Source organism: Acomys russatus, chromosome 11 (assembly GCF_903995435.1).
Source record: "Acomys russatus chromosome 11, mAcoRus1.1, whole genome shotgun sequence".
NCBI lineage: Eukaryota > Metazoa > Chordata > Mammalia > Rodentia > Muridae > Acomys > Acomys russatus.
The window spans coordinates 45,277,727-45,297,534 of record NC_067147.1 but is presented as its reverse complement, the minus strand read 5'-3'; the positions used below and the strand labels follow the sequence as shown (position 1 = coordinate 45,297,534).

The following is a 19,808-nucleotide window of genomic DNA, read 5'->3' as shown; positions in this document are numbered from 1 at the left end:
GCAGGGTGTTTTCTGTTTATAGTAGATCCACAAATTGTCCAAGCCAAGAATTTTCTCCCTGCCTCTTGCCGCTGCATTGTTGCCTTCTGGGACAATCGCAGAGGTATTTATAGGCGGGGAGTCCAAGGATGATGACTGGAAATAGACATGTCGAAAGCCTCTCGCTTTCTGTTTTGTCAATCTGGAGTGTCTGCAACTCCTTTCTTATGAGATAATGATGATGATGTAGCCTTATCAGGCCCAGATGTTGCCTGGTCAGAGACAGCTTCTAAAAGGAAGATGTTTAAAAGTAGACAAACAGCCACAAAGAAAAAAAACAAAACAAAACAAAAAACATTCCCTTACTCCTAAACTAGGTTTTTGCTTTTTTTTAAGTCTGAATTCACAGAAAGCATGAGATAATCTTGAAGAGAAGTCCCAGTTTGGAGCAACTTCAAGCTGCCTATGCATCTAAGGGTCTTTGGGTAGAACTAAGGAAACTCAGAGCTTGAGCAGAATTCCATTGAAAAAGAACAGAAAAATCCAGATCCTGCCCTTGAGTTCACAGCCAAACATATACCTTGCTCTGTCTGGATTTCCTGGTGCACAAAGCCATGAGCCCCTCTGGCTTGAAAAATAGTATTTTCTCCAAATGCATCTTTCTAGATTAAAACCATGTGTCATTCTGATGACGAAAGTCAAACCTGTATGTTTTATATAACAATTTACATAGCTAATAGCAATTGGCACTGATTGCAAGGGAGCACTCGCAGCCATTATAAACTTATATAACGACAGATGATTACAGTGTTTGTCTGAAAACTGGCTGCTTGAAATAGAAGTAAAATCAATGTTCTGTGAAGAGCGCTGTCCCATTATCAACAATTCAGATGAGACCAAGGCCGAGGCGGGGCTTTTGATAGCTTTGAAACAGTGCAAGGTTCAGTATGGCTTCGCAAACATGTTGTGCCAAAGAGCCTTTTTACTGCTTAATTCCCATTCTGCTCATTTCCCATGCCAAAGGATTGCTTGAAGTCCAATATTCTCACAGTCCAAGCTATCTGGTACAAAATGAACAACAGAAAAAAAAAAAAAATCTCAACCCTGATTGTACCATGCTGTTTGACAGCATAAACACACAAACTCTGTTCACAGGATTTGTTATCTGTTTGTTTGTTTGTTTGTTTGTTTGTTTTAAATGCATTTTTTTTTTCTTAACATCATGCAGGATATCGCACAGGCACAGTTAGGGAGCTAATGGGCTCATGACCCCATTTCTCTGTGAATGACTATCCTCTTCTTACTGTATGACTCATGCCTGGCATGTGATCTGCTTTTTCTCTACCCACATGCCAGCCACATGTTGGCAAAAACACAACATGATCCTTTAATACAGCCTCGCTATCCAACAGTCTAAGAAGTGTGATCGCTTATTAAAGTGACTGTTTATGGATCGCAGAGAAATCTTATCAGAAGGAAGCATTACCATTCCACCAAGGGCTTCTCTCTGAGCACTGAGCAAGACCCACCCTGTGCTGAATTCCCACACACTCCCCAAGGTCCTTCCAGCCTGGTCTCTTCCTTTGCAGAAGATAATACAAACAAACCTATGGTGCTATTTGTCCTTAAAGTCCAACAGTCTCTGGAGTCTTGTGACCATCTCTCAAGAAATATTTTTAAGTGTTAAGCACAGTTGATCCTGTAATGTCAAATGTGTCCCCCCCCTAGTTAAATTGATTCCTAGAAATTTAGCTCTCTGGGGGTACAGTTGATTTTTTTTTTTTTTCTTTCTCTTTCTCATTGAAAAACAAAACAAAATGTTTGAATTGACATTTCTTGGAAATGTGTTAATGCAATGCTTATCTAAATACTTATTGTCCCTCTAACAGTTAACCTTTGGACTATGTTTCAAGCTGCTCAAAAACTGGGAGGATATGAAACAGTAAGTGTTTAAGCAACTTAAATGAAATAATTTCACAATCTGACCCCACCACCACCACCCCAGCCCCACCTCTCTCCACCACCCTGTCTTTGGCCAAAATGGAAGAAACTGAAAAGCAAGCCATCACTGGCTGCCTTTCCCACTGCCTCTTACACTTTGGGGGGTTTATTGGGCCACTTTTGGAAACGGTCCCAATTAGTTCCAGGTTTGGCAAAACTGTAAACTCGTCGTAAAAACTACAAGTGGAAAACATATGTAACTCTCCCCTGTCAGGGAAATTAGTTGCGTCTGTAATTTTTTTTTCCCATGTTGAGAAAGGGCTATTATTGTACAACAAGCCAAGATTGCATAAAAGAAATCTCCCTTGGCAACCTACCTGACATCTGTTCATGTCTAATATGGGAAATGTATTAAAGGCTTTCAGAAGTAATCAGGATTGGCCATTAAGGAATAGAATACAGCAGAGCCGCCTCTCATTTTGGGGCAAAGATGCTTTATTAGACAAGGGTCACTGCTACATAAACAGGAAGTTATCAGATTTATTCAGAACAGGCTCTGACATTCTTTATCAGCTAATTCTAACTGACAGGAGTGGGTTATTTTTAGCCCACGGGAAAATTTGATGGCCATGGATTTTTACAGCGTGTATTTCTGAGCCAATAAACTATTAGAGAGACAAACTGAGATTAAGATCTTGAAATACGGGGGGTGGGAGGGGTGGGGGTGGATCTGCATTAACGTAGCTCAGAGAGACGACATCTGTAATAAAGTTAATTGACATAGGGAGATGACGTCACTGAGTATGTTTTCTGTCCCACACCATGATCAGATTAAGTTGTATAGTTCCTCTGGCAATTTGAGTGGGAAATCATTTCTTTTCTTCCCTCAAGAAGTAATCCAAGAGACTGCTGCACTGTATAAAATGACAGCAACAGACACAAAGTCAAGAAAACGATATTCATTTTTACCCCAAGCCCTAAACCAGTGGTTCTTGCCATATAACGCATATTGTTCCACAAACTAATAGAACAGTTTGATGTCAGAATCTGGGCACAGGAAAACATAGGAAGTGCTGTTTGAGTCAGATAATCTGGTATTTACCATAGAGATATTTGCTAGGGGTCCAGACTAAAAAAGTGTTTGATGTAAGAATGTCAATTTATAAACTGCTTAATGTACAGGAACATATGTGTTTATAAAAAAGCCTAACACACAAACACATGTAAAATATTCATTTTATAGATGAAAGTTTACTTGAAAGATTTGTTTTATAAAAGTACCCTGTGCAAAAATAAATATTTTTTTTTAACTTGGCTAAATCGGTTGATGACTTAGAATATAGACTCCCTGCCACAGTGACAGCTCATGATTCTGCAAGATCTTAAGCTAATTATAGCTCTGCTCTGTGTGAAACGTAGTCTTAGAGCTCAGAGGTCAGCCTCAGCCTAGACCTGTAAGCTGATCTTTCAACATGAAGAATATGAGGCTGCACTTTTATGAACTGTGACCGCGCTTGCTTACACGATATTTGCACAATGTTATGAAATGTTGCTTTCAAATTCGGGAGCTTCATGCCACGAACTGGTAGGAAGGACACAACAGATATCACAAAGTTAGTGCTTCCTGCTTTTGTATCTCTTGTGTCTTTACATGATACCAAGTTGGTGTAGAACATACAGAAGAAAGTTCGGGTAGTTTTGGGGGTACATCATCAGTACTTTTGGACAAATAGAACTTATTCTTTGGTCGGGTGAATAAATGACCATAAACTAGCATGTCACCTGACCTTGTATTTACTGGTCACCATATGCATATGCGGTATACATTAGACAACATGGAAGAAAGGACAGATTTAGGCTAGCCATCCTGAGCCTTAAAAGGACTTACTTTCAAGAGAATCCGTCATTAAATTGCGAGTGAAAATTTTAAAAAGACCATTGATTGCCCTGTAGAAACAAAGAGCTCTCCCCCGTAGAAAGAAGGGAAGGAGACTTCGTGGCTCCCATGTGCGGGGCTGGTCTGCACGTGGGTGTGTTGGACTAAGGATGCTCTGAGATGGTCTGCAGGAGATGTAGGGGATGTGCTGGATCCAGCTACAAATTATTTCTCTTAAGGAAAACATTTCAGCATGGGGAAAGGATAAACGAGAGAGCAGGCAACCTAGAGTGACTGGTGACTGGGACAAGGGGCTGAGGAGAGGGTTCTTGACAGACAAAGGCACGAAAGTGAGGCCAGGAGAGAAAGGGTCTTGGATTCTGGGTCTGGGGACAGTTTAGTAAGCCAAGGAAGGGAGGGAGCATAAAGGATGTCACCCCATCTAAGGATGAGTTGCTTGTTGCAATTATGTCTGTATGGCCTAGGAAGCCAATAACTGATACAATGAGACTGTAGTGTATTTTAAAGCTGCAAGCACCACACTGGGCAGAGTCTAACCTGCTGCTAATCTACTAGTAAACTAAAATAAACTACTCTAATCCTGTGTCCCCCTAACCTACATACATCCCAATCACCTGCCCATCCGATCTTCCTTGGGCGGCTTCTCTCCATCAACTCCCAACTGTCTCGCTCCTGGCTTCTCTCCACCAACTCAACTATCTTGCTCCTGGATCCAACCCCCACTACCAACTGTCTTGCTCCAGGCTTTCCCTACCTTCCTTGGAAGCTCTGCCTTCCACTTCCTGTCCTTTTGCCCATCTTATTAGCTTGGCAACTGCCACATCCACTCAAGGCATTCCTCCACAGTTGCCCTTCTCTCCTTTTCTCTTCTCTCTCTCTGTCTCTCTCTCTGTCTCTCTGTCTGTCTCTCTCTGTCTGTCTCTCTCTCTGTCTCTGTCTCTCTCTCTCTCATACTGTAAAAGGTACCTTTTCCATGGGCAATCTTTACCAATGATAACAGGATAAGGAGGGATGGGATCTTCTTCCATTTGTTCTCAACCTTGCCTTCAGCTCAAATCCTTATGCCCAAGTATCGTGTGTAGGAGATGCATATTCTGGGGTAAATATGGAGGATGTGATTGGCATCCTCCCTCTTCATCTACTTATGAACAGACTTTTTAAAGAACTTGCTCTCCCTCCCTCTCTTCCTAGCTTCCTGCTTCCTATGGCCTTGTAGAAACTTTGTTTCTATCATCCTACATCTAGGTTTTTGGCCCTCCTAGGCACACAATAAATTTTTGTTTTTCTGGGAGTAGTTTGACTGGTGAAACTTGGGCATTCCGCAAGGGTTTAATTTTGTAGTCTAGAGAATTCTAGAATATTAGTCTTCCCTTGGCTCGGGAATAGCATGGTGTTTCTGATAAGTATTTTCTTTTCATTATGTGAGAAGTTCCTGTAAATGTGAATGCAGCTTAGAGCCATTTCCATTTCGAGTAAAGGAAATTGTAGCACCTTGACACATTAATTTTTTTTTTCTTAACTTAACCTTTTGTATGGGAAAGAATCCTTGCTCTTTTCCAGTTTATGTCCTCAGCTATACAAACAAGGAAACTAAGGCATGGATTCTAAGACCACCATGGTGGTCTTCAGAGTCTAGCTTGCTGCTAGTGCTCATCACATTCTTTGGATTCTAGCTGGTGAGCCCCTTAGGGTATTTTTCATATTCCGGCTTACTGGGTGCCCCCAGCACAGTTATCTCTGCCTCTGCCATAGCATAGGTAAGAGGAAAGAGGACTTATAAATTACTGTCTCTTGTGCCTTCTCTTCCTAGAAGTTTCTCATATATCTAGAATATTTTCTTCATGTTAGGAGTGATTTTTGGGAAGAAAGGATCTAATGACCTTGTTTTTGTTACCATAATCTTTTTAGTCCATACCAACCAGGTGTAGTACTGTCCCCTGTGGCACTTGGCTTCAATTACGCCCTTGATCAAACTTAAATTATCAATGACTGAAAATTTGTCTTCAAGCTAGTGTCTTTTGTTGTTGTTTGTTTATTTGACCCATGCCTTATGAATGCGGGCAAGTACTGTAGTACTGAGGTACATCCCCATATCCTCCATGTTATTACCTCATATACCTGTCAGAATACTGATGTTTCCTAGTTTGAAAAAACAAACAAAAACAAAACAGTTACAACCTGAGATTATGTCTGGTTCTTGAGGGGATTTTATATATATATATATATATATATATATATATATATATATATATATATACATACCATATATATGGTATAAATAGATAATATATATAAATACTAAATATTATAATTGCTCAGGACCAGCCCAAAACTCAAGCGTAACATTTGTGGATACGTTTCTGTGTGGCTGGCTAAAGGCAGCTCTCTGGAGTTCCCTCTGGCTATGAACAAGAACATTAAATGGCTTGTTTTTGTTTGTGGTTATAAACTATTCCAAACCTTCTGGTTTGAATTGTGGATTACGGATTATTTCATTTTGGTTCTTCATGATCCTCCAATTGAAATTAGGGAAGAAAAAAAAAAAAAGATGAGCAGAAGTTTCCTTTTAAGTCTGTGGTGCTGACTGAGGACTGCACAACTGTGTCAGCCTCTTCTGTCTTTGCTGGAAACCCATCAAATGTCTCTCCATGTGTAGGTTTACACATCACAAATGTAATCTAATAGATTCGAGTCCCCAAAATGCTGAGCCCGAGTGTTTTGATTGGTTGCCGGAAACGGCTCGCTCTACCCAGTGAACTTCTACCTAGTCTTTCCTTTCCGGTCATATTAGTTCATAGATCACGGCCAAGAGGCAGAAAAGGATAGAGCTTTGCCCCTGAGCTAGAGTGCTTCCTGTGTGCCTGGGGCAGCAGTTACTGCTAGGGGAGTGTCTGAGGTGTAAGGGAGCACATTAGTTTATTCAGATAGTTTCATGTGGATGACCACCTGACAGAAAGCCCAGTGAAGTATTCTGAGAGAAAGTAGAATTCGCAGTGCGTGTTGAGGGAAACTTCTCAAAGAGAAGTGGGTACAAGCAGACTACTCTTTCCCCTGCTCTTGCCATCAATGAGGCAATGCCGTGATGTTTTCATCTGGGAGAAGTCACTTGTCTTCCCGCAGGATTACACTTTGACACTGGACTTTAGCTCTGACATCAATTTGAAGACATCCTCTTCCCCTTACCCTAGCATTCTGGATGTACAAAGCCTGTGGCTTACTTCAGAATGGTCCAGGCCAAAGATGATGTCATGTAGTTTAGAACGGCTTCAGTTCCTGGAGTACTACCAGGAATAAAAAATAAAAATAAAATTTAAAAAAAAAAGTCATCTTCCTTGAATTCAGCCTGCCCTTAAGGTGACCAGACAAAGCTCTGTTTCTCAGGCAGCCCGGTCAGTGCTAGGCGCAAGCATGTGCGTCTCCTGACTTTGTGTTGACTTCCGGTTCTTAACTCACTGGAAAAACTCAAGTCCACAAAAGCTACTGATTCCCTCTGCTCCACTAGACCCCCAGATACCAGCATGATTTCATCCTTGGGACCTAAAATGTAGAGAAATTAAAGACTCCGAGGTCTGCGCCCTAAAAAGCAGCTATCTTAAAAGTTGTGTGCGTGCGTGCGTGCGTGTGTTTGTAACACTTTAGGTATCATTCCTCAGGTGTTCTCCCCTTTTTTCCCAAATAGATATCATTTATTTACTCTTTCACAATCTCATCATGTAAACAATGCCACTTCCACTTCCTGCAGGTGCCCCCAGTTCTCCACTTCCTGCAGGAGCCCTAGTTCCCCACTTCCTGCAGGCACCCCCAATCTACCTCCCTCCCTGCTTGGTGTCTCTTTTTTGGTTTTTTTTGTTTGTTTGTTTGCTTGCTTTATTTTGTTTTGCTGCTGGCAGATTTTGTCTTGTACCTTGCTGAGTCAGATGAGCTGTCCGAGGGGATGCTGGCAGATGGCGTCGGCTTCATCCTCAGCTGGTCTTGTATAGGATGCAGAGCGGCTGCGAGTGAATGCAATGGCCGCCACGGCATGTCGAAATGACAGGCTGTTTGTCCTTGAGTGTTGGGGACGGGGGCGGTCTTTGTTGTTTTGTTTTTGAGACATAGTCTCCCATTGGCCTGCGTATTACCAAGTAGGTTAGACTCACTGGCTACTGAGCCCCAGAGAGCCACCGGCCTTTAAGTCCCCAGTGCTGGAGCCACCACCAACACCCGACCCTAGTGGCTTTTGCCACTGAAGTTCTGGAGATGGAACCTGGGTCCTTGTGCTTATGAGCAAGTATTTTACTCACCGAGCCATGTCTCTGTACACCCTCCCCAAATATCTTTGAAGCAACGGGACATTTTCATGAATAAAACTCTTAGGCGAATGGCAGCACGGAGAACTTGCTTTGGTACACTTCTAAAGGGCGCTTGGGAAACCCTGTGCTTGAAAGCTCTGCACATGTGTGTGCTGAATTTAATGGCTGCGGCACGCGTTTCTGAATTCCTTCGGTTGTACCTACGCTAGGGAAAGGAGTGTGAGGTTGTCACATGTGTCCAGATCGGTTCTTGCCCTTGAGTGTGGTCTGCTCACTTTACTAATCCTCTGTGCTTGTCTGGAGTCAAGGTGCCCGTTAAGTTAGGAAACTTGAAAGCTTCATCGGTGCCTCCCCCCCCCCCCCCCTGCTCCGCCCCCCCCCCCCCGCTCCTCCCCTCACCCCCAAGCCCCCCAACCCTGCCCATCTCATCTTTCCTCTGCCTTCTGCCCTCCGCCCCCTTTCAGCCTCCATCACTCTCACTACCCAATGCCTACTAAAAACAGGATGAAGTGCAGGTAGAGGGCAATGTCCCGAGTCCCCAGCATCTTAAACAAGTTCCTCGAAGGAGTGACAGGGAAATGCAATCCAAAAGAAAACGACCCTAGTGAACGTAGCCCAGTCCTTCTTAGAGAGACGCAGGGTCTGCACAGACAGAACCACTTAACCTCATAATATGAGAGAGTAAAGAATTGGAGAGCACTCCACACTTCATTCTCAATCTTGCCGACCCAAACCCAAAAGGCTCAGACCTCTGGAAAAGCCTTCATCCCTGGCATGGGCTGTATTTCCAGATCATTCTGCCATGGTGTAGCTTTGATGACGGTACAAAAACATTGACACTTGGTACCAGAAGGCAACTCTATGTACGGATCCGGGTTTCCTACCACTGCACTGTGTGTCCTTAGACAAGAGATGCGCCCTTCCTGAATCTCAGTCCCTTCACCTGACCTGTGGTTGAGATCCCGGCACCTGTCTGTCTCATGAGCTATGGGAAAACTGAGCAGAAGGTCAAACTGTGTATTATAAAATGTAAAATGCAGTTTGCGGTGATGAACAGAGGGGGAACTGCTTCTGAAGAGACTACAGGAGACACTTAGGCTACTATCAGGTACTTTTGAGAAAAGAAATTGTGCCCCCCCCTCTTTTTTTTTTCCCTAATAATAGATCAGTCCAAGTTTGTGTCATTTAAAAACTAAATGGAGGTTACAATTATACATATGTACATATGTATTATGATAATTACTGTTTGGTGCCTGCTACACACATAAAGATTTCACATATATCCACATAGATTGTTCCTGCTGCTATGTGTAACAGACCACCCTGTATATTGAAATCAACTAAGACAACTTCATGAGAAATTGAACAGTTGTGAGACTCCACCTTGTCTGGAGGCCTTCCCTGCGTCGATAGAGGAGCTTAAGGAAAAAGAGGATTTCTTTCACTAAAAATGGCAAGGTTGCCATTTGCCGCCATCCCCTCCTCCTTAGATCAGAGTTGGTAACATAGCCTATGTTGTAGGCTGACGTTTCCCTCCACTGATGCATGCGTTCCCTGTGAACTCCACTGACAGTGAGGGCTGTGGTATTTTTTAAGTGAAGGCATCCACTTTATTTGCATTAAACCCCACTGGCACCTTCCCACCACCCTGTCCTCTACATCCAGTACCAGCGTCCTCCTTAAGCTGTTTAGCAATGGTCCTCACGGGTGTCAGAACTCGTCCTGTCCCCTACTTTCCAAGGAATACCAGACTGTGCTCAGGTGTGGTTGATGGGCTGTGTGATCTCCCTGCCCCGCCCCACCCCCACCCCAAATAGTCAACGGCCAGATCGTAGCATCTGTTATTTTGCAAAACTGTAATCTATGTACAAAAGTAAAATTTAGAGGAAAAAAAAAAAAAAAAGTAAAAGGAGACCATGCTGAGTGGGGCAGATTACTGCTTGCTGCTTTGTTTTCACCCAACCCAACTCAACAATGTACACAGCCAGCATCTCACCTTTGGAATATGTTCATTCCCATGGGATTTGGTTGATATCTTATTTTCCTGCACTTATGTGAATGAAAACAAACAGATCTGATAGACACGCCTCCAGATTCAGGCTCTGTTGTAGTGATAAGAGAAAGCTGAGGTGACTGTAAATTCTTGTACCAATTTGATCACTTTCAGTTCATCTATATGGTCGGGTTTATTATGTGTCTTGTTTTGTTCTGTTGTAAAGCAGGAAACACACTGTATGGTTCAAAGGACCAGAAGATGCATAAGCATGTTTGAGGTGGGGGGGGGGTGGGGGGATATTTTCTTTAAGAAGTGTGACTGGCCACCCACCTCCACCAGCTTCAGGCAGGCAGTGTCAACTGTGATCCATTTAAGCTGGTGAACAAGCATACAGTTCAGTTGAAATGTGACTTTTATTTTGTATTACATCACATAGCATAAAAGAAATGGGGTATGTGTTTGGGACTTTGGGGGGCAAACAGCTGTACGGATAAGTGGGGACATGGTGTCTTAGATGAAGTTAGCCAAGGGTGACAAAACAGTACCAAAAGTCAGAAGGCTTTTTTTTTTTTTTTTTTTTTTTTTTTGGTTAAGCAGGCAATCTTGTATTAAAGTCATTATCTGACCCCCCCCCAAACTCACTGGAGCCTCCGTTTCTGGGTGTCCAGAGCAGTCTGTTCTCTTGTAAATGTTGCATATATGTGAGCCTGGTGCTGAGGCTCTCTCACGGCGCTAGATTGAATCTCTCGTTGCCATCTTTTCAGATAACAGCCCGCCGTCAGTGGAAACATATTTATGACGAGTTAGGTGGTAACCCTGGGAGCACCAGCGCGGCCACCTGCACTCGCAGGCACTACGAAAGGTAAGAGGCTATCTCCTGCAAAAATCCTCGCTTAATTAAAAACCATGTTAACTAGAAGATGACTCTGGATTAAATACAAGATAGAGGGAATCTAAAGGACCTTTGGGAAGTCAGAAAACACCCCTGCCCGCCTCCCCGGGATTCTCCTTCACATAGCCTGTTCTCTGGTTACTCAGACTAAAATTAGATGTGCCTTTACTTGGGTCTTGTCTTGTGGCCACCTGTCTGGCAGTGCCCTTCCCCCAGCAAGTGTGGATTGTTAGGGACAATTCTCAGGAGGCTTTCATTCACCGTGAGATCTTTTGGCTTCTGGAAAACAAAGAAGGGAAATGTTATCATGAGATTAATGTGTGACTAAGTACTGGAAGCCAGGCATTTCACAACAGTGCTGCCTCAGATAATGTCTCCATGTGGGTTTTTTTTTTCTATACCTCGTTATAATTTTTTCACTTATAGATATGCTTTCTTTCAATCAAGGAAATCTTGCCAAATCCTGCATGGCTTGGTTTTCTAATAATCTCCTTCTATCTCAGAAAAATACTGATGATTTAACCAAGAAAAAAAACACAGCAGAGCCCCTGGGAAAGGCTCGGTGGTCAGGAGTGGTGTCCTGTCCCATCCTATCCTCACCCCTTCCCGTGTGGACCCCGCCCCCACCCCTACCCCTCTTTGCGTTATGGACCATGTGCCTACACTGCCAAGAAACGGCAGCAAATTTATGAGTGATGCTTGGTTTGTGCTTCAAGTCCACAGTTAATGTTTTGGTTGTACCAGCTTCCTTTCAGCTGGTACTGCCCTATAGAAGTGGGGAGGGGGTAGGTAATGATGGATGTACATGTCTATTTGTGTGAAGAAATGAGCACATGTATGTAGAGTTGGTACGAAAGCCTGAGGTCAACTCAGAATTCTTCCTCTATTCCTTCCTCAGTTTCCTTTCTGGTTGCTCTGATTAAATAGCCTGACAAAAGAACATATCTGACTAGTGAAGTGCAGTGACTTCAAATCCAGAGCTGGAGAGTTCAAATACAAAGGAGGGGGAGGGAGGCTTTGTGTGTGTGTGTGTGTGTGTGTGTGTGTGTGTGTGTGTGTGTGTGTACATGCTTGCATGCAAGTGTTTAAATAGTGTCCATACACACACTGAGGTCAAGACACACCTATTTAGCAGAACAGAGCAGTGAGAAAGTTAAAACGCTAATATTCAACTTACTGGTTACTTTTCTCATAGCCCATCACCAATCCAACTTTAACCTACGTCCATGACATCCACTGTGGGTCATATGTAGCATCCTTCCTAACTCTGCTTGACACAGTAGATGGTCATCACCTTTCCTTAAAGTCCGAGGGTGTGTTGATCCGTATCTCATTTTTCACTAAGTGGCCAGTTAACAAAAGTTAGGATTCTCGTTTGAGAATAATTGAAGTAAATTGAGTTGGGTTTAGTACCTCATGAAAATGTCCCATGCAGCATTCCCAAGAGATTGCCCTGGCCCTGTGTTAATCTAGAAGGATTCTTAAACATCAATAATAGATGTTCAAATTACTGCTCTTGGCAGCACTGGTTTTTTTTTATATAAATGTGACTGTTCGTTCTCTCAGTACTTAACATCAAAGCCCACACACTCTTGTTACCCACTGTACCGGGCAGCTGATCCCCGGTACAATGTCTTCCCGGGTGACGGCTCTGCCCACAGTGCTGGAGGCTACCATAACCTACTTATCTTTGGCTTAGGAGCCTCTAATCAAATCATGGTATGAGAAACATAAAAATACACTTTCTCTTCTTGAAAAGTTCCCAGTACCGAGACCATTACTCTTAAGAGGACCCAATGACAAATAAAATTGGCAGAAGGAGTCACATTAGCTGCAGCTAGTTCGAAAAATGAGCACATAATTAAGTGAATTTTACAAAGCATCACATGGTCAAACATAGGTAAGAGCGGGGATGGTGGGAAGGATTAAATCTCTCTCTCTCTCTCTCTCTCTCTCTCTCTCTCTCTCTCTCTCTCTCTCTCTCTCTCTCTGTTTTTGTGTGTATGTGTGTTTTTCATTGTTCTTCAGTGACGTGCATGAGTATTCTGCCTCATATATGTGCGGAGGAGCCTACAGAGGCCAGAGGAGGAAGTTGGAGTTATGGACAGTTAAAAATTACCACGTGGGCCTTGGGAACTGAACCCAGATGCTCTGGAAGAGCAGCTGGTGCTCTTAACCCCGCTGAGCTGGGTCTCCAGCCCCTGGCTGTGTGTTACTCAGGGGGGTATCATCAATAACACAGTCTTGAATGCAATGGAATTTCTTTGATCAGTCTTTGAGTTTGGGTACAGTGGGTAGACTGGAAGCCATGTTAAGTTTTCAGGACAGAGAATTCACTGGAGGCGATGGCTTCAGTCTAGATAGGGAATTTTTTTTTTTGTTTGGGGTTTGTGTGTGTGTGTGTGTGTGTGTGTGTGTGTGTGTGTGTGTGTGTGTGTGTTTGTATTTTAGTTTTTTGGGGTTTGGTTGTTTGTTTTTGGTTTTGTTTTTCTATCTAGACTTCTGTGGCCTTCTGATCAGTTACAAAGAATGCTATGAACAATAAGTAATTAATAATCATGAAAATCATGGGTTTTTAATGCAGACTATGCATACATGAATACCACTCTCTTTCAAACCGACCATGATTGCACTGGCTGGTTTTAGGGACCTTAACATAAGTTAGTTATCTGGGGGAAAAGGATCTCTTTTGAGGAATTGCTGTCAGTAGATTGTGGGTAGATCTGTTGGGCATTTTCTTCATTAATGACTGATGTGGAGGGCTGGCCACCCCTGGAAAGGAGGGCCTGGGTTGTATAAAAAAGGCAAAGGAGCAAGCTAATAAGCCGCATGCCTCTGCTTCAGTTCCTGCCTTGGCTCTTCTCATGATTGGAAGTTGCTTTTGGTCACGTTTTTTGTCACAACAGTAGGAAGCAAACTAGGACAATGCCATTTAATAATCCCAAGGGCCATATATGGAAAAGAGACTGGGACATACTGCTTTGAATTCTGCTCTTTCACTGGTTTCCCCAGAGGACAGAGGACACGGTGATCAATCCGGCCTCTTGCTAAAGCCATGCCATCAGGCTCATCCATTCTTGTCAGAAACAGATTGCATGGCCACAGAAAATGGCTGGCTGCTTCAGGGAAGCGCCGCCACTTTCAAGAAGGCTTGGGAAGTTGAGAGAACTCAGAACTTTGTGGTGAATTTCTAAAAGCCTTCCAGAGCTGAGTCAGAACCCCTGAACTCCTTCTTCCTCTGCTGCTGCTATTTCCTATCATTTCGTGTGTGTTTGTGTGTGTGTGTGTGTGTGTGTGTGTGTGTGTGTGTGTGTGTGTGTGTGGTGTGTTATGTGTGGTGTGTGTGGTGTGTGTGTGTGTGTGTGTGTGTGTGTGTGTGTGTGTGTGTGTGCACGCGTGTGCAGTCATGCATGCACAAACAAGTTGGGGTGGAGGTCAGAGGACAATGTTTGGCATTGAACTCAGGTGTTCAGGGTTGATGATAAATTGTGGCTTCGCCTGCTGAACCATCTCTCTGGCCCCTGCCTTACTCTTTGAGACAGGGTCTTTTCACCTAGCTAGCCCAGGCAGCTCCAAGGATCTGACAGTCTCTGACCCACAGTCTTGAGGTCAGTAGTATTTTGCTATTACTAGGTTCTACATGGGTGCTAGATTTTGAACTCTGGTCCCCATACTCTCTGAGTCATCTCCCTAGTTGCTTCCAGTGGTTTCTTTCTTTTCTTTTTTTTTTTTTTTCCTTCTAATGTAGAGAGAGTTGTATTTTCCCTCCTGCCGCTGCTCCCCTAGAAAATGATAGAGGAATAAGTGATCTCCATCACATTACCTACTGATGTATTTTTTTTTATGCAGTGTGGTTCATGATTCCAGTAAATGTTTTTGTTTTACTACAAGAAAAAAAAAGTCGCCAGTTCCTCATTAAATGTTACTTGTATATTATTAGTTGGGCACTTTGGGTTTATTAATGAGTGCAATAATAAAAGTGCGGCCTGTGGAAATGAATCAATGGGTGTTTTTATTTAAGCCATAGCAGAGACACTGTACAATGGCTGTGAATGCCTTGCTGTCGCTGAGGGCCCTACGAGCCCAAACTTGTCTCTGATTGGTTTAAATCAAATAGGTCCAAGCACTTCATAAAAATGTCTTTGTCAGCCTGGTTTTGCTTCTAAACCTATTCATCTCTGTCAGTTTTTAATATGAGTACCAGGCTCCTGGCCATAGTCCATTAGTACTGTACTTAATTGCTCATGTTACAGATGATTACCAATATAAAAAGCCTTCGTGTTTTCCCATCGCAAGGCTGTTGCTATGTAGATGTCTCAAACTCAGCAAAGCTTATGAGATGTGGCTGTTCTCAACATTTCTTGCTGAGATTTATAGATTAAGTTACTGTTGATGATGACGCCAAGGAAATGTCTGTGTTCTCCTGGGCAAAGAGCTCTGCTAAGTACCACATTTTCTTTCTTGTCCAACCCTGAAGATGCCCTGAATTAATTTCTTTCTTTTCTTCTTTCTTTCTTTCTTTCTTTTCTTTTTTTTTCTTTTTCTTTCTTTAATCAGCTAAGAAACAAAAACAAAAATGGCTACCTCTGTGGACTTTTCATAGCTTGGTTTTTCTGGAATAGTAATTCATTTTAAAGGCTTTGTTTTCATATGCAAATTTTCTTTCTTTTTTCAAAGGTTTTTGAAGCACAAGAAGGGGGGGGAATTTTTACACAAAATACTAGATTACTGGTTTTAATTTTCTTGAATAAATTACATGGTCTGTTTGTGTGGAACACATGAAGTTGTTATTAGGGAATTTAAGAGGAAGCATCAAGGCTAAAGCACTCTGTGATGCGCTCTTCTGAGTATTTAGGACATCAAAATCATAAGCAAATGTGTTTGTTTGTGGGGGAAATGAGCAATTACACTTCATCTTCTTGCATGCATAATGCCCAATTTCGAACTCCAACCTGCTTTTCCTGGAAGAGTTCCTTGGTCAAGACTGTCAGTCCACGAGGCTCAAACTGCGTACTGCAGAGATCCACTTAGGGTGAGCCACACACAAGCCAGATATTGGGGGCAGAAAGTGAGTGACAGACACCCCGGAGGGTCTGCCTTGTTCTTCCAAAGGTGAGGGGCAAAATGAGGGGGCCTCTGTGCTCTGGGTAAGATAAGTACTGTGCTCAGAAATCAGATTCCAAAATCTTTCAGGTTCTTAAAAACAAAAACAAAAAACAAACAAAGCTCAGCTAATCATAACTAGGAAAAAAGCCAAGGGAATTAAAGTCAAGAAAGTCAAGGTGAGTTCGTGCTCTGTTCATGTCTGGGACACAAGTCCCTGTATCCCTGACACCCTTCAAACTGATAAATACAGTTGAGAAAGTCACAGACGGGGCCCAGGATCTTATATGCATGAAGTTCCTAAGCCCCTCCTCCAACACGGTTGCTCTAGTGTGTGACCCATGTGTTACCCATGGTAACTATTTGTTACCAGCCCATAAAAAAGTTTAGTGAACCAGGACAGCTACAGGTAAGCTCTGTGACGTCACTTTGGATCTAAGCAGAGTAATTTTGTGTTCACTGAATGTTAAAAAAATAATAATAATAAGGGCTTGTATTGTGTGCGTCTTTTGAACTTCTATTTTATTTTTTGGTTTTTCGAGACAGGGTTTCTCTGTAGCCTTCGCTGTCCTGGGCTCTCTCTGTAGACCAGGCTGGCCTTGAATGCACAACGATTCACCTGCCTTTGCCTCTTGAGTGCTGGGATTAAAGGCATGCACCACCGCACCCAGCTTCTATTTTCTTAACTCATTTTTTTAGTAGATTTTACCCAAGAAGCAGAAGGGAGCAGGTTGGAAAACCAGAAGAGTAGCTCTTTCCTGGGGTCTTTGGATAAGTGTTGTGTCCCACCATGGTCACAGACTCTGGTGGCTTTGATCCATTGGTGCGTTGGTGGCAGAGATTTCTGAGGAAGCACTGGCTTACAGAAACCCAGGCACAGCCTCTGATCCTTCACCGGATAGCAGGGACTTCCTTGGCTTCATTAAAGCTGCAAAAATTCCTGGTTTATCTAACTTAGCAAGAGGTCTGACTCATGAGCTGGGGAAGATACTTAGATAGTTAAGACTTTAGAAAACAGATGTGTAGTGCATAGGAGTGCAAAGAGGCAGCACAGAAGAGAGACTTTCCACCCACGGTGAGACATCTTGCTGCAGGATATAGGATTTTTGAAGTGGATCTTAAAGGAGAGAGGTAGGGTTAGAACTTGAGTCCACCATCGAATGCAGAGCCAAACAGTTTTTTAGAGTAAGGACCGTGTGATGTCACATCCCATGAAAGGCCCAGTAACTCCCAACTTGGCACTGAGAACATATGATACAATGAATTTAAAGTTTATTTAAAAAAAAAAAAAAAGGCAGCCCCTTTTAGAAAATGCCTGTAAAGGAGCAGAGGAAGAGATTATGATTTCTAAGGCCTGGTTTCCTGACCATGTGACTCAGAGGCACGTTAATGACAGTCTGTCCTCTCACTGTCCAGAGATTTGATTCAACAGGTAGCTTACTCCATCTCTCATCCGGAGTGCACTTGCCAGTCAGCAGACTTTCATTTGCCTTCCGGCCACCGGCTCGTTCATGGGAATCCAAGAGGGTAGACTCTTCTTTTTCCTCTCTCAGCAACAGTGTCACCAGGCAAGCTCTCCTTGTCCCCTCAGTACTAGAGGTCCAGGTGGCCTTTATTGACACCCCGTAGCTCAAAGAAGCAACGGCAACTAACTGCTGCATTAGCTGCTCTTGGCCTGCCTGTATCACCCCCTCCCCTTCCCGCCCCTCCAGGCTCGCTCTCTGGACAGACCAGAATCTGGTAGGTGTCCACCTCTCTCAGTGGAGTGACCTTTGGTCATCTGGAAAGAATTTCTCCACCCAGGCCAGTCAGGTATTCACCCTAACAGCCTCACACTTCAGATTGCTCAGCATTCCTAAAGTGTTCTGGTAACTTCCCAATGCTTATATATTAAAAACAACAACAAAAAAAAAAAAAAAAAAAAAAAAAAAAAAAAAAACTTTGAAGAAAAAAAAATCAGGAAAAAAAAAAAAACAGAACAAAACAAAAAACCTAAATCAAGATTCTAGCCAGATATCAGGGCATCAAAAAAAAAAAAAAAAGTCTCTATTTAAAATTTTCTTAAAATTTGCCTTTGGGTTCAAGCTGTAATTAATACAAGTTAGAGTTTATAGTGTTGAGGGTAGAAACAGCCTGCGGCTCTCACTCTTCAGGCTTGTCTGTCTGCTGAGCTGGAAGCCGTGGCAAGTTCTTTCTCTGGCCTCTCCCTGCCAAAAGCTTTGCCAAACAACACTCCTCCCCTAGCCAAGTCTTTCATTGTCTCCTTTCCCTCGTTTACCCACTTCCCTGCCGTTGGGACTTACAAGTCCACTCGAACTTTATTGGTAGTTTTCATCAAGCATGAATTCAAAATTGAGAATAGAGTATATGTGCCTTAGCCCCCTTTTCTTTTGGATAAATAACAGGAGGCTTCTACTTATGCATTTCTCTCCTCCGGGCTTTATCATTAAGATGAAGTAACCCTATTCTCGAGCAATGCCATTGCACAAACATCTTCTCAATCTTGAGAGTAGCAGGCACATGCCTTCACAAAGGGACTATTGAAAATCCGGGAAGCATGTTTCCAAAAGAGAAAGCTGGAGGGGAGAGAAAAAGCTCAGATGACAAAAGAATGCGATTGTTTACCATTAAAATATATCTCTAGCTTGGCCACTGAAGATCTCTTGGAACACTGTGTGTTTCTGTACACATTGTTACAAAGTTTGTCCAAAGTCACGAGTGCTGTGTGAAACTGGGGAAGGTTTCAGAAGCCTTGGCATTGGGTGGGTGGGGAGGGGGGTAAGGAGAAAAAGGGAAGGGGGGGGTGTTAGGGGGTGCCATCTAGCATGCCCTGGACCTAATTTGAAAGCCCTCAGTGGACTTTTCTGCTGTCCCTTCTGAGAGGCACAGGATGCTGACAGCACCAGTGATACTTATAGATTATTCTTGAAATGATGCTCCCCTGCCCTTGAAATGGCCCCATGTCACACCAGTCAGAGTTAGTCCTTGTTTTCTCTTTGGGAAGAATAATTACTACCCTTTTTTTTTTTTTTTTTTTTTTTTTTTTTTTTTTGGCTGTCTGGTGCTGTGGAGGGGGCTGGCCCATAAAGACATGGTCCTTGTCATGAGCATGTATTGTAATCTCTGGGGCATCAAGTCAGCCTCTTGAAGCCCTCTCTAGCTTTCTCCAGTGTGTGGCCTTCATTTCACAGGCATGGAAATAGCATCTATCTAGACATGGGAGATCCTCAGAAGTAGTGAGAAAGCATTTGCAAAGCCAGGCTGAGAAGAGCTCCATTAGAGAGACCTTGGGAAACAAAGGCCCTGTAGCACGGAGAAGGCAGTCTTGAATCTGCCTCCTCGTTCCTAACAGATTTGGCCCTCATGAACAAGATCAACCCACCTTGAAGCATCCTGGCATGCTTATTGTGGCACATGTGAGATTCTCTCAAGCTGCGGGGTTGCTTCTGATGCAATAGGTTGACCCTTTGTTGAATGGCCAATGGCCATGTGGATGTCATAGGCCCATTGCCATGAGAAAAAGAAGAGGTTTACCCTGATGCCTTAGACAATCTCGTAGAAGCCTAGAACTCTCTTAACTTGGGCAGGTGCAATCACCTAAGGAGATATTTTTCAGTCTATGAAGATGGCCACCTAGGTGCTAAGACAGGAAGCTCTGCCTAGCAGATCTATGTTGAATTCGGATTCCAGGACTGAATAGTTGTGCAC

General features: G+C 43.2%; 1 protein-coding gene across 2 annotated transcripts in view; it reads left to right on the top strand.

Moving 5' to 3' along the window:
• The window catches only part of Arid5b (AT-rich interaction domain 5B), a 174,510-nt gene that overhangs the window by 142,209 nt on the left and 12,493 nt on the right, over positions 1–19,808 (top strand). For both annotated transcript variants that reach the window (XM_051153186.1, XM_051153185.1), the window contains 2 exons: positions 1,869–1,921; positions 10,870–10,967. In XM_051153186.1, coding sequence (XP_051009143.1) covers positions 1,869–1,921; positions 10,870–10,967 — 151 coding nt within the window. The remainder of the gene's footprint in view (positions 1–1,868; positions 1,922–10,869; positions 10,968–19,808) is intronic.